We start from the raw sequence: 15,771 nt of genomic DNA on the forward strand, positions 1-15,771 counted from the left end.
AGGGTCAGGGGAATGCACTATTCCCTTTAACCGCCGGACAGCAGTAGAGTGTTGAATATTTTAAAATTTCTTTTATGGCAATTCCAACTTTAACCACAATCTCATCTGCTAAGTAGAGTGGCGCTTTCCGCCATTTTCAGCACACTGCATTGCAAAATGATTACCCCCCTCACACTCCCCACCTTCCTCTCGACGAGATGCACCCAGGAATGGGGCCATATGAATCCATTCCCGACTGTTCGAACAGTGTATTGTTGTCTGATATAGACAATATATAAATGATATAAATGATATACATGTTTAATAAAATGCACGTTTCTTGCTTTATCCTGCAAACCTGACAGCCACAAGCACACCAACGCTTCCTCAACGCAATCTAACAAGCTTGTGGCTAATGTCCCTCCACATTGCAACTTCTAAATCAATAAACTTCGCCTCCATGGAGGAAAACAAACTCAATTTCAAGTAGCGTTATCACTGGATGACAATGAATAGCTAAACATGCGAAATTACACACCAATTGAAGGATATAAAAAGTATAGCTAACTAGAGTTCTTGATCCGCCCAGGGGTGGGCGGATCGAAAAAAAAGTATAGACAGCAACGATACCAAGTATTGTATCAGGATGAGACATAGTCTTCCCAACGTGTCCTGGGTCTTCCCCGTGACCGCCTACCGGTCGGACGTGCCCGAAACACCTCCCTAGGGAGGTGATCAGGTGGCATCCTGACCAGATGCCCGAACCACCTCATCTGGCTCCTCTCGATATTTTGCACCATTGACTTTAATATACAGTGGGGCAAAAAAGTATTTAGTCAGCCACCGATTGTGCAAGTTCTCCCACTTAAAATGATGACAGAGGTCTGTAATTTTCATCATAGGTACACTTCAACTGTGAGAGAAAAACTGTGAAAAAAACCCCCAAGGAATTCACATTGTAGGAATTTTAAAGAATTTATTTGTAAATTATGGTGGAAAATAAGTATTTGGTCAACCATTCAAAGCTCTCACTGATGGAAGGAGGTTTTGGCTCAAAATCTCACGATACATGGCCCCATTCATTCTTTCCTTAACACGGATCAGTCGTCCTGTCCCCTTAGCAGAAAAACAGCCCCAAAGCATGATGTTTCCACCCCCATGCTTCACAGTAGGTATGGTGTTATTGAGATGAAACTCAGTATTCTTCTTCCTCCAAACACGACGAGTTGAGTTTATACCAGAAAGTTCTATTTTGGTTTCGTCTGACAAACATGACATTCTCCCAATCTTCTGCTGTATCATCCATGTATCCATGTTGGTAGAAAACAATCTGATGTTGTCTTTATTTTTAAGTTATCGTGCAGTGATTTTACACGTCTGGCCCACTTGGGAGTAGATTTTTCTCCATGTGGAGAAAATGAGTTTTGACAACCCTGGTCTAGTCTATCCTCTCCTATACTGCCCATCCCTAATAGTGTTATTTTTAAACTTTTGACTAATAACTCAAGTTTGAAGGGTCCTAAACCCTTTTTGTCTTGTATCAATATGTCAAGTATTGTTTCAAACCAACAAAATGTGAACACACACCCTAATAAGACTATGACAGTGTACATGTAATATATGTGTGTATGTACTGTAGCAGCCATAAGATGGTGCATGTAATGTATGAACATAGCAAGTGAAATGGTCAAAACAAAACGTTAGGCTTCCTAAGAGATGCAAAATGTACGCACATCTCTTAGTTTCCCTTTTTGTGAAGGTATATATAGATTATTTATATTTCAACCCGACCATCACAATTCTCTTGTGGCACATACAGTGGGGCAAAATGTATTTAGTCAGCCACCGATTGTGCAAGTTCTCCCACTTAAAATGATGACAGAGGTCTGTAATTTTCAACTGTGAGAGACAGAATGTGAATTCACATTGTAGGAATTTTAAAGAATTTATTTGTAAATCATAGTGGAAAATAAGTATTTGGTCAACCATTCAAAGCTCTCACTGATGGAAGGAGGTTTTGGCTCAAAATCTCACGATACATGGCCCCATTCATTCTTTCCTTAACACGGATCAATCGTCCTGTCCCCTTAGCAGGAAAACAGCCCCAAAGCATGATGTTTCCACCCCCATGCTTCACAGTAGGTATGGTGTTCTTGGGATGCAACTCAGTATTCTTCGTCCTCCAAACAGGACGAGTTGAGTTTATACCAAAAAGTTCTATTTTGCTTTCATCTGAACACATGACATTCTCCCAATCCTCTGCTGTATCATCCATGTATCCATTTTGCACAAATATTTTGTCCAAATAAATTATTTAAAATTCCTACAATGTGAATTCCTGGATTTCCCCCCCCACATTCTGTCTCTCACAGTTGAAGTGTACCTATGATGAAAATTACAGACCTCCGTCATCATTTTAAGTGGGAGAACTTATACAATTGGTGGCTGAATAAATACTTTTTTGCCCCACTGTAAATGATGGGTCTGATTATTCTATGACATATTTAGCATTCAGGTTAAGAGTCAAGCTGTGTCTTGTAGCACAGTGGTAAGGGCAGCCTAATGATCACAGGTCACTCCTCTGAGGTTAAAGGTCACCACACATTCACCTCATAATGAAAGATTTATATCAAGTAGTCCTGCGCAAGTTGAAGTGTGTTTTGTGCTTCATCACCAGAGAGAGGGATTCTAATCTTGCAGGCTATTATAATCATTATCATTATACTAATAATATATAAAGAGCAATGAGTTGCACTACCAAAACAAAAAAACAAGCAATTTGAGATTTTAATGCGCCAGTTCTGGAGGTAATTTTGGAATGTTTCTTGAAATAAAACTAAAATAAGAATATTAATAATAGTACTAATAAAAAATAATAAACACTATACCACAAAAATGCTATTTAAAATAGTCTGGAATGGTATTTTGTGATATAATAACATAATCCAGTGAGCTCAGATATCTGTCTTGTCCGGTATCATATTCCATAAGGTAATGATAAATTGTTGCAGATATTATCTCAGATTATTTTAATAATTATACATTTTGATAATCAATTGAGTATATTAAGAATGCTTGTGTCAGGACACACACATATATATATATATATATATAGATATTTATGTATATATGTGTATATATACAGTGTGTAAGCAGCACCAAGTTCCTGGGGGTGCAGATCACTGACAATATATCCTGGTCCCTACACACCGGAGCTCTTGTAAAAAGAGCTCAGCAGCGCATGCACTTTTTGCGTCGGAGAAAAAGAACACAGCTCCCTCCCCCCATTCTCACCACATTCTACAGGGGCACTATAGAGAGCCTGCTGACCAACAGCATCTCTGTCTGGACTGGAGCCTGCAATGCCTCAGACTGGAAGTCTCTCCGGAGAGTGGTGAGGATGGCGGAAAAGATGATCAGGACTCCTCTTCCTCTCATCCAGGAGATCGCAAAAAGCCGCTGCCTGACCAGGGCTCAGAAAATCTGCAAAGACTCCTCCCACCCCCACCAAGGACTGTTTTCACTGCTGGACTCTAGGAAGAGGTTCCGCAGCCTCCGGAGCAGAACCTCCAGGTTCTGTAACAGCTTCTTCCCTCAGGCCGTAAGACTCTTGAACGCATCATCATTAAATTATCCCCTCAACTCCCCCCAAAATGGATTAACTCGCTAGAATAAAAAAGACAATATAACATACATCCATACACATGGACGCATGTGAAAAAGTGCAATGTATTTACCTGTACAGTAATCTATTTATTTATATCTGCACCTTATTGCTTTTTTTAATCCTGCACTACCAAGAGCTAATGCAACGAAATTTCATTCTTATTTGTACTGTAAAGTTCAAATTTGAATGACAATAAAAAGGAAGTCTGTCTATATGTGTGTATATATATGTATACGTGTATATATATATATATATATATATATATATATATATATATATATATATATATATATATATATATATATATATATATATATTAGGGCTGTGAATCTTTGGGTGTCCCACGATTCGATTCAATAACGATTCTTGGGGTCACGATTCGATAATATATCGATTTTTTCGATTTGATTCGATTCTCGATTCAAAAACGATTTTTTCCCGATTTAAAAGGGTTCTGTATTCATTCAATACATAGGATTTCAGCAGGATCTACCCCAGTCTGCTGACATGCTAGCAGAGTAGTAGATTTTTTGTAAAAAGCTTTTCTAATTGTAAAGGACAATGTTTTATCAACTGATTACAATAATGTAAATTTGTTTTAACTATTAAACGAACCAAAAATATGACTTCTTTTATCTTTGTGAAAACATTGGACACAGTGTGTTGTCAAGCTTATGAGATGCGATGCAAGTGTAAGCCACTGTGACACGATTGTTCTTTTTTTTTATTTTTATAAATGTCTAATGATAATGTCAATGAGGGATTTTTAATCACTGCTATGCTGAAATAATAACTAATATTGATACTGTTGTTGATGATATTAATTTTTGTTTCACTACTTTTGGTTTGTTCTGTGTCGTGTTTGTGTCTCCTCTCAATTGCTCTGTTTATTGCAGTTCTGAGTGTTTTGCCGGGGCAGGTTTGGTTTTGGAATTGGATTGCATTGTTATGGTATTGCTGTGTAGTGGTTTGTTGGATTGATTTAAAAACAAAAAACAATTTAAATTATCAAAAAAAAATCGATTTTGTAAAAATTAGGATTGACATAAACGATTCGATTCGTATTCGAATCAATTTTTCCCCACACCCCTAATATATATGCATATATATGTATACATGTATATATATATATGTATAAATATGTATATATATGTATATGTGTATATATATATATATATATATATATGTATATGTCTAAATATGTATATATATATATGTATATATATATATATATATATATATATATATACTCACACACATGCAATTACTGCTATCATGCTACCGAAGCTGGAAAACAACTAAATAAACAAAATGTTTTGTCTGGGGAGACAAAAAAAGAAAGGGAGAGGGATTCTAGATTGATGCTGCCTTAGCTCTGTTCCTGCTAAACTAGTAAGAAACTTTCGATGCTCATCTCAAAATGCTAATGTTACTGCTAGCTACCAGAAAATTGCATGCTTGCAATAATAGTTGGCAGTCCACACTGACACCAACAGCCACACAACAAACTCAAAAGTACTGAATAAAGAAAAAACAATGCGATGACTGCAAACCGCAAATATACATTTTTATTAAAATATAGAGGCTGCTCCTGTGGGAAGATCAGTAGAACTGAATCATTGTGGTATTACCGTGTCAGTTTGACGCTTTGGTCCACTTAATCAACCAAACTGAAAGTTGATCCACAAGGGTAATTGTTCTATGTTCTTTAGTCAGGCTGAAACATTAACATATTAATTTTGACAGCCCTAAAATACCATCTTTATTTTGTAAAAAAAAAAATTTGTCCCCTAGGAGAGGCATGACAGAAAATATACCAATATAGCACAATTTCCATCCATCCATCCATTTTCTACCGCTTATTCCCTTTTGGGGGTCGCGGGGAATATTGTATGAAACCAATGCGGCCAAATGTACCGCAAACAACTACAGTAGTTTTATGATGAGACAATTGTAGAGTATTTACCTTGGAGAGTGGACTTTTACGATATCTCCTTCCAGCTACTTCTTCAAAAAGACCATTAGAAGTTTCTCTATTTCGTTATGGATAAATGTCTGTGGTTTGGATATTATTTTGACATTCTGCTTCAGGATGGTGATGATACGATCAAATTGCGTCCCCTTGTTGGTTACACGCTTGGTCACAATGTTGATGATGTCCCGTAAATTCTAGACTATTAGCCGTTCCTTTTTTTTCCCTACACTACGGAGATTTGTATTCAACTAATATTTTTTAAAAGGTGTTGTTTGTGCTGTGGTGCCAAGTTTAGTACAAGTCCGCCCACTTCAATTTGTACTTGGTTCAAGGCAAGAACCGGAAGTACAAGTGCTGTCCCGTCGTCGAGTCGTCCATAGCGTTTCTACATATGCAAATAGACTTAGCAAACACACTGAACAGGTGGGTTGTTGTTTTTGCTATGGTGCCATTTTTTGGACGAGTTTGCTCCTTGCAGGTGCCGCATTGCCCGTGTTTAGACTGAGCTATGAACCGGAAGTACAATTGCCGTTCGGTCTTCTATCCGTCCATAAAGCTTCTACTCAAATGGATTTTTCATTCATCACTCCAGGCAACATTTGCAAGTTTTACTAAATCAATACGTATGATTTCTGTATGAGTGTTCTCATGCATATTTGTACGTGTTAGCATTAGCTATTACACTGACACGTTTACCAGTATCTTTGTTAGTATTATTAACTTACAACTGCATTATTTTTTGTACGGTTTCAGTTTTCATAAATTCCTCAGTAAATTCACCAAAACGTCACTGACTGGTGAGCAAGCTCCCGCAGCTCGTGGGTTCTTGACGATGACTTCTGTTTAGTTTGAGTAACCGTTTTACTGCCTTGTTACAGGCACCGTTTGAAAACGTAGGTAACAACTTACCAAATCTTTCAGTGTAAATAAATATTTTCACATATCCGTGGCTTATATACTCTGGGAAACTACGGTGTTTCTTTAGTTCAATAAATATCATCCACTTCCTCTCAGCACAGCGCGTCACACTCAAACTCTTCCGTCCCACGGTTAGAAAAAATAAATAAAAATGTCCCTCTCTAGGTATAAGCTAATGCGAGCCAGATTTTTTTGGGTCGTATCTTACGGGGTTCACTGTGACATTTGCTACAACAACTAATGGCGGGGATGCTTGTAACTCAAATTTTCGCTTGTAACTCAAAGCATAGGTAGCACTGTAATATAAAAACAGGGTAAAACATCAATGGTATTTATTACGAGGTGTTAGATGTTAAAACAAGGATGCTCTTACTGTACTGTAGAATAAGTACAAGAAACACAAATAACGAGAGCTGGGGGTTTTGTTAGAGAGTTTTAATCAAGCATTCATTCATACGCTGAGAACAAGGTCAGATAAAGAACAGCTCGCAAGAGTTCAAAGCAAACAAAGACAAGTATCCACAGTAAAGTTGACACTCGGAGGTCAAAGACGTGTACCTGAGGCGAGCGACTGATGTGAGGGAGCAGGAGCGCCCTCCACCCCCTCCATCCAAGACACTATCGGGTTAGAGTACAGTCTCTTTTGGTCTGATGGCAGCTCTTTTTGCTTAAAGCCTGATTCATGGACATAAGCAGTATGAATCAGTCTAATAGTCATACAATCTTCCTTTTCCATGTACATACACTCAGGCTGTGATTGCAAGTTATTTTAAACAAGAGTTTGCAGGCGTGGAGAAGTGTTCAACTTTCTTTCACTGCTGAGGAACTGTGTACAGGGTAAGTTATTATTACAGAGCAAAAATGGATGTATATATATTTTTATAGTCAATTCTTGATGGAATTGAAAGGGTTCTGCAAGAAGTGCTGCTGCTTTTCACTTGAGGCCACAGAGGTGGAGCAACTGCATTGTTAAGTTATTTATGAGAACAATAATTCTTCCAAGGCAAACACACTGGTGAATACATACCTTTGTGTGTGTATATATATATATATATATATATATATATATATATATATATATATATATATATATATATATGTTTATATATATATTATATATATATACATACAGTGGGGCAAAAAAGTATTTAGTCAGCCACTGATTGTGCAAGTTCTCCCACTTAAATGGGAGGAAGAAGAATACTGAGTTGCATCCCAAGAACACCACACCTACTGTGAAGCATGGGGGTGGAAACATCATGCTTTGGGGCTATTTTTCTGCTAAGGGGACAGGACGATTGATCCGTGTTAAGGAAAGAATGAATGGGGCCATTTATCATGAGATTTTGAGCCAAAACCTCCTTCCATCAATGAGAGCTTTGAATGGTTGACCAAATACTTATTTTCCACTATAATTTACAAATACATTCTTTAAAATTCCTACAATGTGAATTCCTGGATTTTTTTTTTACATTCTGTCTCTCACAGTTGAAGTGTACCTATGATGAAAATTACAGACCTCTGTCATCATTTTAAGTGGGAGAACTTGCACAATCGGTGGCTGACTAAATACTTTTTTGCCACACCGTATATATATATATATATATATATATATATATATATATATATATATATATATTAGATTTTTTTATACAGTACATGCACAGTCGTCCCTCATTTAATCACTTTCAATTGTGGTAAATGACTACCTGTGAAGTAATTAATTTGTAATAGTAAATAAAATACTGTCATAGCTCAAACTGTTTCCAACCTAAATAGTTTTTAACATTAGACATGAAATACCACCAACATAGTCACTCCTAGACTCATTTAATCCAATATAGTAGACATAATAATGGAAATGAAGACTTAGTCTCATCTCGTGCCCAATACTACTGTAGTATTTATATATTTTTTCAATTCATTAAGCCATTTTTATGCATGAAAATACTTAAATACGTTTTTTTTTTTTTTTAAAGTTGCAAACATCAAAGCACAATGTGGCGAGGGACGACTGTATTACAAAATGAGAAAATTAAATACTGCAGCAAATTTTTTTTCTGGAGTTACAATCCAAAACAAAACATCTGCTTAACCTAAATAAAAATGTTAAGTTCTCCTGATTTTATCTCAGAACACCTTTTCCAAATGGACATTAGGTGCGGAGAAAATGCATATTTTCACGATTTTTAGGCATTTCCTCACGTTCATCTTTCGACAGCACTCTGACTGGTGCTCTGCAGCGACAATTCATTTAAAACAATACGTTTGTCCATTAGGAAAAAAGAGGTATGATATATTTTTTGTCATGTTTTATCAAGTAAAACTGTGTGAAAAAGGCCTACTTCTTTGCAGCGTAATTGGAAACGCGGAATAACAATATACTTTATATCCAAAATGTTATATATAAATAAAAGGGTTGGGATTAGGGGTTAAATCACCATAAATGATTCCCGGGCGTGGCACCGCTGCTGCCCACTGCTCCTCTCACCTCCCAGGGGGTGATCAAGGGTGATGGGTCAAATGCAGAGAATAATTTCGCCACATCTAGTATGTGTGTGACAATCATTGGTACTTTAACTTAACTTAATATTATATATATATATATATATATATATATATATATATATATATATATCACGTATGCACCACCACAACGGATTTAAGTTAAAATATTCAAAATGAGATTCAAGTTTTGACTATGAGCATTAAAAGGTTTCACAAAAATATAATTTTTATCCATCCATCATCTTCCGCTTATCCGAGGTCGGGTCACGGGGGCAGCAGCCTAAGCAGGGAAGCCCAGACTTCCCTCTCCCCAGCCACTTCGTCTCGCTCTTCCCGGGGGATCCTGAGGCGTTCCCAGGCCAACCGGGAGACATAGTCTTCCCACCGTGTCCTGGGTCTTCCCCGTGGCCTCCAACCGGTTGGACGTGCCCTAAACACCTCCCTAGGGAGGCGTTCGGGTGGCATCCTGACCAGATGCCCGAACCACCTCATCTGGCTCCTCTCGATGTGGAGGAGCAGCGGCTTTACTTTGAGTTCCTCCCGGATGGCAGAGCTTCTCACCCTATCTCTAAGGGAGAGACCCGCCACACGGCGGAGGAAACTCATTTCGGTCACTTGTACCCGTGATCTTATCCTTTCGGTCATGACCCAAAGCTCATGACCATAGGTGAGGATGGGAACGTAGATCGACCGGTAAATTGAGAGCTTTGCCTCCCGGCTCAGCTCCTTCTTCACCACAACGGATCGGTACAACGTCCGCATTACTGAAGACGCCGCACCGATCCGCCTGTCGATCTCACGATCCACTCTTCCCCCACTCGTGAACAACACTCCTAGGTACTTGAACTCCTCCACTTGGGGCAGGGTCTCCTCCCCAACCCGGAGATGGCACTCCACCCTTTTCCGGGATAGAACCATGGACTCGGATTTGGAGGTGCTGATTCTCATTCCGGCCGCTTCACACTCAGCTGCGAACCGATCCAGTGAGAGCTGAAGATCCCGGCCAGATGAAGCCAACAGGACCACATCGTCTGCAAAAAGCAGAGACCTAATCCCGCGGCCACCAAACCGGAACCCCTCAATGCCTTGACTGCGCCTAAAAATTATGTCCATAAAAGTTATAATTTTTATGCAGACTACAATTGCAAGGGTTCAGTAGTATTTGAATAGTATTGATTTTTTTCACTTCTAACACATATCGGTACTGGATTTTGAGTTTTGGCCGATACAGATATTAATCCGATATCAGCACGACTCATGGAATGTTATAAAAAGCTTGATCAAGAGAATAATTACAGGTATGATTAACTTATGACAGATTGTGTGCTTATTTATTATAGGACGTTTAGATGTTAATTGGCCTTTTATCCTAGGCTTTGATTCCTGCAGCTTTTAAAAGGGTGTGGTTACTTTATGGATTTTCAATGTAAATAGACTTAGCAAACACACTGGATAGGTGAGTTGCTTTTTGTGCGACTGTGCCATCTTTTGGACGAGTTTGCCCCCTGCAGATGATGCATTGCCCGTGTTTAGACCGAGCTATGAACCGGAAGTACAATTGCCGTTCGGTCTTCTTGCCGTCCACAACGCTGGATTCTTCATCTACACTCCAACCAACGTTTGTAAGTTTTACAAAATAACTAAAACAATTCTTGCTTACTAAAACCGCCCCATGTGTGATGTCGTTGGAGTGTTTTCATGCATATTTGTGCGTTCTATCATACTGTAATGAAGCTAGCATCGTTAGCATTCGCTATTATACTAACACCTTTACGAGTGCTTAAAGCAGTATTAATTTAAAATGGCATTGTTTCAGTTTCAGTTTCATGAATTCACCAAAACGTCACCGTGGAGTTATTGAGTTTGTTTAGCTGATTAGAGCGCTAGCTTCCGCAGCTAGTGGGTTTAGGACGATGACTTCTGTTTTTTTCTTATCAGCCAATTTACTCTTGTGCTACAAGCACAGTTTGGAAACAGTTAAGGTATGTAAATAAAGATTTACAAAATATAACTCATTTCGCAACGTATACATCTGCGGCTTATAATCAGATGCGGCAAATATATGAAAACAAATTTAGTAGGTGCACTCTAGTCTGAAAAAAACGGCTGTAATGCTTGAATAATTTGATGTAAATTACTTCCTTGAAGCTGCTGTTTGTCACCAGATTTAATTTAAAGGTAAAACGTTTGATACTTTATTCATCTCCAAAGTTAATGATTAATCATAAAAAATACATATTTTTATACGGCCAGTGATTAGGTCAATGCACACGCCAGCTCAAAGAGGAGTGGCGGTGTGCTCGGAGGCAAACTTAGCCTCAAAATACACCCTGACGGGGACTTCAGATAAAACTCTTAGCAAGATTTGAGCAAATAAATGTTGTGCATTCAAGTAGAACATTTAAAAATGTTTTTATGTATGTCATTTTGATAATAAAATTGCATTTGTGTAAAAATATGAGGGCCTTTTTTAAGTTAATTAAAATATGCATGTAATTTACTGTGATTAATCATGATGTATTAAAATAAAAACAATCGCTTAATCTGAGTTTTAAACATTTTTTGTTTAACACCACTACTTAGACCAAAAAAATAAGAACAAATTCTTGGCCAAAACATCTTACAAATAGTGGTTTAGGAGAATTGAGTGAACAAATAAATGCCTCTACTTTTTACAATCAGAAGTTAAAATGGGTATAAATTGCACATTTAGCGATGGTCAATCATTGCTGTCACATATGCACATTAAATATTTGAAAAACAAAATATTGAAAAACCTATAGAATGGTTTCTATATCATACGTTTTTTACACACACTTCTTTTGTAACTGTTATATTATCATTTTGTTGCGTGCGTGTGTTTTAGCGGGACTTGCAGGTCAGGTTGGATTGCTTGCAACTTGTTATTTCGGGTGAGCCGCCTAACTGAGACAAACGGCAACTCCTGGTTTGACGCCTTTTACATCAAACTGACAACTAAATGCTTTTATGTCCGACCCAACTGAAATATCTCTGTGGAACCTCTTGAACTAAAAGGCAAAAGTTTGTACTTTAAAATGTCAAAAAAGCATTATGGTGGTGTATAACGGCAAAATCATTGTCCATAAACGTCCAATACATAATTAGTACAGTTGAATTGTTCAATAATAAGCTTGCTAGATTGTTTAATTATCCCAAAAAAACATAATTTCAGCAATTTGTTGGACTGCAACAATATGCTCCTCAATTGGCAATGATACAAGTGCTTCTGCTCTACTATTATTATTTATTCTTGATCTTACATGTGTTTTAACTTGCTTTGTAAGACTATTGCAAATGTCGAGAATCAGCTCAAAGACAGAGACGAAAAAAAACAGATTCATGATAATATTGGCAAAACATTTAAATACATTGGGAAGTCCCAAACCTGAAATATGTCGGTTCTTAATTCCAGTTCAACAGATGTTTAAATAAAAATGAACACCCTAATTTCAGTACCATTTTAACAAAAACACAATATACAAACATATTCTTAATTGATTCAGAATCATTGTAAACACGTAATACAGTGAAAGCAAAACAACCCCAGCAAAAAAAAAAGCTTTTCAGAAAATTCACAATCAAAACTAACGAACCAAAATACGATAGACTAGAATAACTTTTTTGTGTGTCGCATTCAACTATTTCAAGATTTGTTAAAGCGTTGGAAGTGAAAACTGGTTCTGGAAGCGAATACGTAGAAAGAACGAATACTTTTCACCTGAACGCTCTCTGCTTCCTCACCTTGCTTTTCTTCTTCTTGTCCCCGCCAAAGAATTTTCCAATCTGATCCAGAACACCGGGGTTCTTCTTCCTGCGGCCCAGACCAAAGGCGGCCTGTGCAGAGCTGCTTGCGGATGCCATGCTTGTGGTAGTCGTGTTCGGCGGTATATTAGTTAGAAGTGGGGATGGCGTCTCTCTTTGGAGCCAGAGAGAATAGATGGCGCAGGATAGAAGCAAGCCCACGGAGGAGAGGGAGGGAGGAAAGGCTAGCCTAGTCTAGGTCCTGTTCGGCGCTCTCCGACCCGCACTCTGAAGCCGCTCCGCTGTGCTCCTGGATAGTCTGCAGCTCGTCCGATTCGGAGGGTCGGTCTTTGAAGGTGTTGTCCTCCCGGCCCGGGGCATCTCGGGAGAAGAGGCGGACCAGGTGGGGGCGCGGCGTGGCGGCGTCAGGGTCAGCTGTGCTGGCGGGGGTCCATGACGAGGGGGGGCCCTCAGCGCCCGTGGAGTCAGTCACCGCTGGCTTCTCCGAGATGCAGCCATTGTTCTGGTTCGTATCTGTCTCACCCGTTCCTGCTGGAGAAACAACAGGGTCATGTATGGGCTTGGGCCTGCATGGCACACAACACAATGAGTGCCTTTGACGAACCAGCGCCCTTTCTGATGTTGCGTTCAGGATCCTGAAAATAACAACATTTGAACCAGAATGAACCTTTACTGAGCAACAAGACACCATAGGGTGAGGCAATTACTGCCAAGAAAAGAACACACATCTTGACCTTTCATGTGCATTCTAGATAGTGGAAAACTGCTGGTAAGAGGCGGCTAACTAAGCATGTAATGGGAGTCTCTAAAAAACAGTTGGCAGGTTGTATAATTCATAAATAAACAGACTACAATCATTTGAAAATCCTTTTCAACTTCTATTCAATTGAATAGACTGCAAAGACAAGATCTTTAATGTTCGAACTGAGAAACACATTTTTTTTTGCAAATAATCACTAACTTAGAATTTAATGGCAGAAACACATTTCAAAAAGTTGGCACAGAGGCATTTTTACCACTGTGTTACATGGCCTTTCCTTTTAACAACGCTCAGTAAACGTTTGGGAACTGAGGAGACCTTTTTAGGTGGAATTATTTCCCATTCTTGGTTGACGTACAGCTTAAGTTTCATATTGCACCACACATTTTCAATGAGAGACAGGTCTGGACTACAGGCAGGCCACTCTAGTACCTGCATTGATTTACCATGAAGCCACGCTGTTGTAGCATGTGGCTTGGCATTGTCTTGCTGAAATAAGCAGGGGTGTCCATGAAAAAGACGTTGCCTCGATGGCAACATATGTTGCTCCAAAACTGTATGGACCTTTCAGCTTTAATGGTGCCTTCACAGATGTGTAAGTTACCCATGTCTTGGACACTAATACACCCCCATACCATCACAGATGCTGGCTTTTGAACTTTACGCCTAGAACAATCTGGATGGTTATTTTCCTCTTTGTTCCAGAGGACATGACGACTACAGTTTCCAAAAATAAATTTGAAAGGTAGACTCGTCAGACCACAGAAAACTTTTACACTTTGCATCAGTCCATCTTAGATGAGCTTGGACCCAGTGAAGCAGACGGCGTTTCTGGGTCCATCCATCCATTTTCTACCGCTTGTCCCTTTCGGGGTCACAGGGGGTGCTGGAACCTATCTCATCTGCATTCAGGCGGAAGGTGGGTACACCCTGGATAATTCACCACCTCATCGCAGGGCCAACACGGATAGACAGACAACATTCACACTCACATTCACACACTAGGGACCATCTAGTGTTGCCAATCAACCTATCCTCAGGTGCATGTCTTTGGAAGTGGGAGGAAGCCGGAGTACCCGGAGGGAACCCACGCAGTCACAGCGAGAACATACAAATTCCACACAGAAGGATTCCGAGCCCAGGATTGAATCCAAGACCTTTGTATTTTGAGGCACACGCACTAACCCCTGTGTCCACCGTGCTGGTGTTTCTGGGTGTTGTTAATAAATGGCTTTCACTTTGCATAATAGAGTTTTAACTTGCACTTACAGATGTAGCAATGAACTGTAGTTACTGACAGGGGTGGTGATATCCTTTACACACAGATGTCGCTTTTTGATGCAGTACCGTCTGAGGGATCAAAGGTCCGTAATATCATCACTTACGTGCAGTGATTTCTCCAGATTATCTGAAACTTTTAATGATATTATGGACCGCAGATGGTGAAATCCCTAAATTCCTTGCAGTAGGCTGTTGAGAAAAGTTGTTCTTAAACTGTCGGACAATTTGCTTACGCATTTGTTCACAAAGTGGTGACCTTCGCCCAATCCTTGTTTTTGAATGACTGAGTATTTCATGGAAGCTGCTTTTATACCCAATCATGGCACCCACCTGTTCCCAATTAGCCTGTTCACCTGTGGGATGTTCCAATTAAGTGCTTGATGAGCATTCCTCAACTTTCTTAGTCTTTTTTCCCACTTGTGCCAGCTTTTTTGAAAAACGTTGCAGGCATCAAATTCCAAATGAGCTAATACTTGCAAAAAACAACAAAGTTTTCCAGTTTAAACATTAAATATCTTGTCTTTGCAGTCTATTCAATTGAATGTAGGTTGAAAAGTATATGCAATTCATTGTATTCTCTTTTTATTTACGCTTTACACAACATGCCAACTTCACTGGTTTTGTACATGCAAATAACCTATATATTAAACAAGCTATTGCGACATTGTTACTGTAAGCGCTAACACTAATGAACTACTTTAACAGTTTCTTCGCTCACAGAAAGGTAAGCTCAGTACTCAGCTGCTGCCAAATCGCACCTGAGTTTGGAAAAGTTAAGATGGATTATAAATCATGTCTCGTACTTGTATAACAGAACACTGTTAGCCGCCTCTTGCTAGCAGTTTATTACCATTTCGAATTCACAGAAAAGAGAAAGATGCGTGTCCTTGAGGATTGGTA

General features: G+C 39.0%; 2 protein-coding genes across 7 annotated transcripts in view; both read right to left on the reverse strand.

Annotated features, from left to right (window-relative positions):
• The window catches only part of LOC133562305 (myelin basic protein-like), a 48,780-nt gene extending 35,708 nt beyond the window's left edge, over positions 1-13,072 (reverse strand). For 3 of the 5 annotated variants that reach the window (XM_061916352.1, XM_061916351.1, XM_061916353.1), the window contains exon 1: positions 12,810-12,950. In XM_061916352.1, coding sequence (XP_061772336.1) covers positions 12,810-12,929 — 120 coding nt within the window. In that variant the 5' untranslated portion in view covers positions 12,930-12,950. Of the gene's footprint in view, positions 1-12,809 lie in introns of all 5 variants that reach the window. The other 2 variants (XM_061916349.1, XM_061916350.1) reach the window with 1 other exon arrangement.
• LOC133562304 (myelin basic protein-like) overlaps positions 13,060-15,771 on the reverse strand; it is a 67,785-nt gene continuing 65,073 nt past the window's right edge. Inside the window, exon 4 of one of the 2 annotated variants that reach the window (XM_061916348.1) lies at positions 13,060-13,358. In XM_061916348.1, coding sequence (XP_061772332.1) covers positions 13,060-13,358 — 299 coding nt within the window. Of the gene's footprint in view, positions 13,362-15,771 lie in introns of both variants that reach the window. The other variant, XM_061916347.1, reaches the window with a different exon arrangement.

This window comes from Nerophis ophidion, linkage group LG11 (assembly GCF_033978795.1).
Source record: "Nerophis ophidion isolate RoL-2023_Sa linkage group LG11, RoL_Noph_v1.0, whole genome shotgun sequence".
Lineage (NCBI taxonomy): Eukaryota > Metazoa > Chordata > Actinopteri > Syngnathiformes > Syngnathidae > Nerophis > Nerophis ophidion.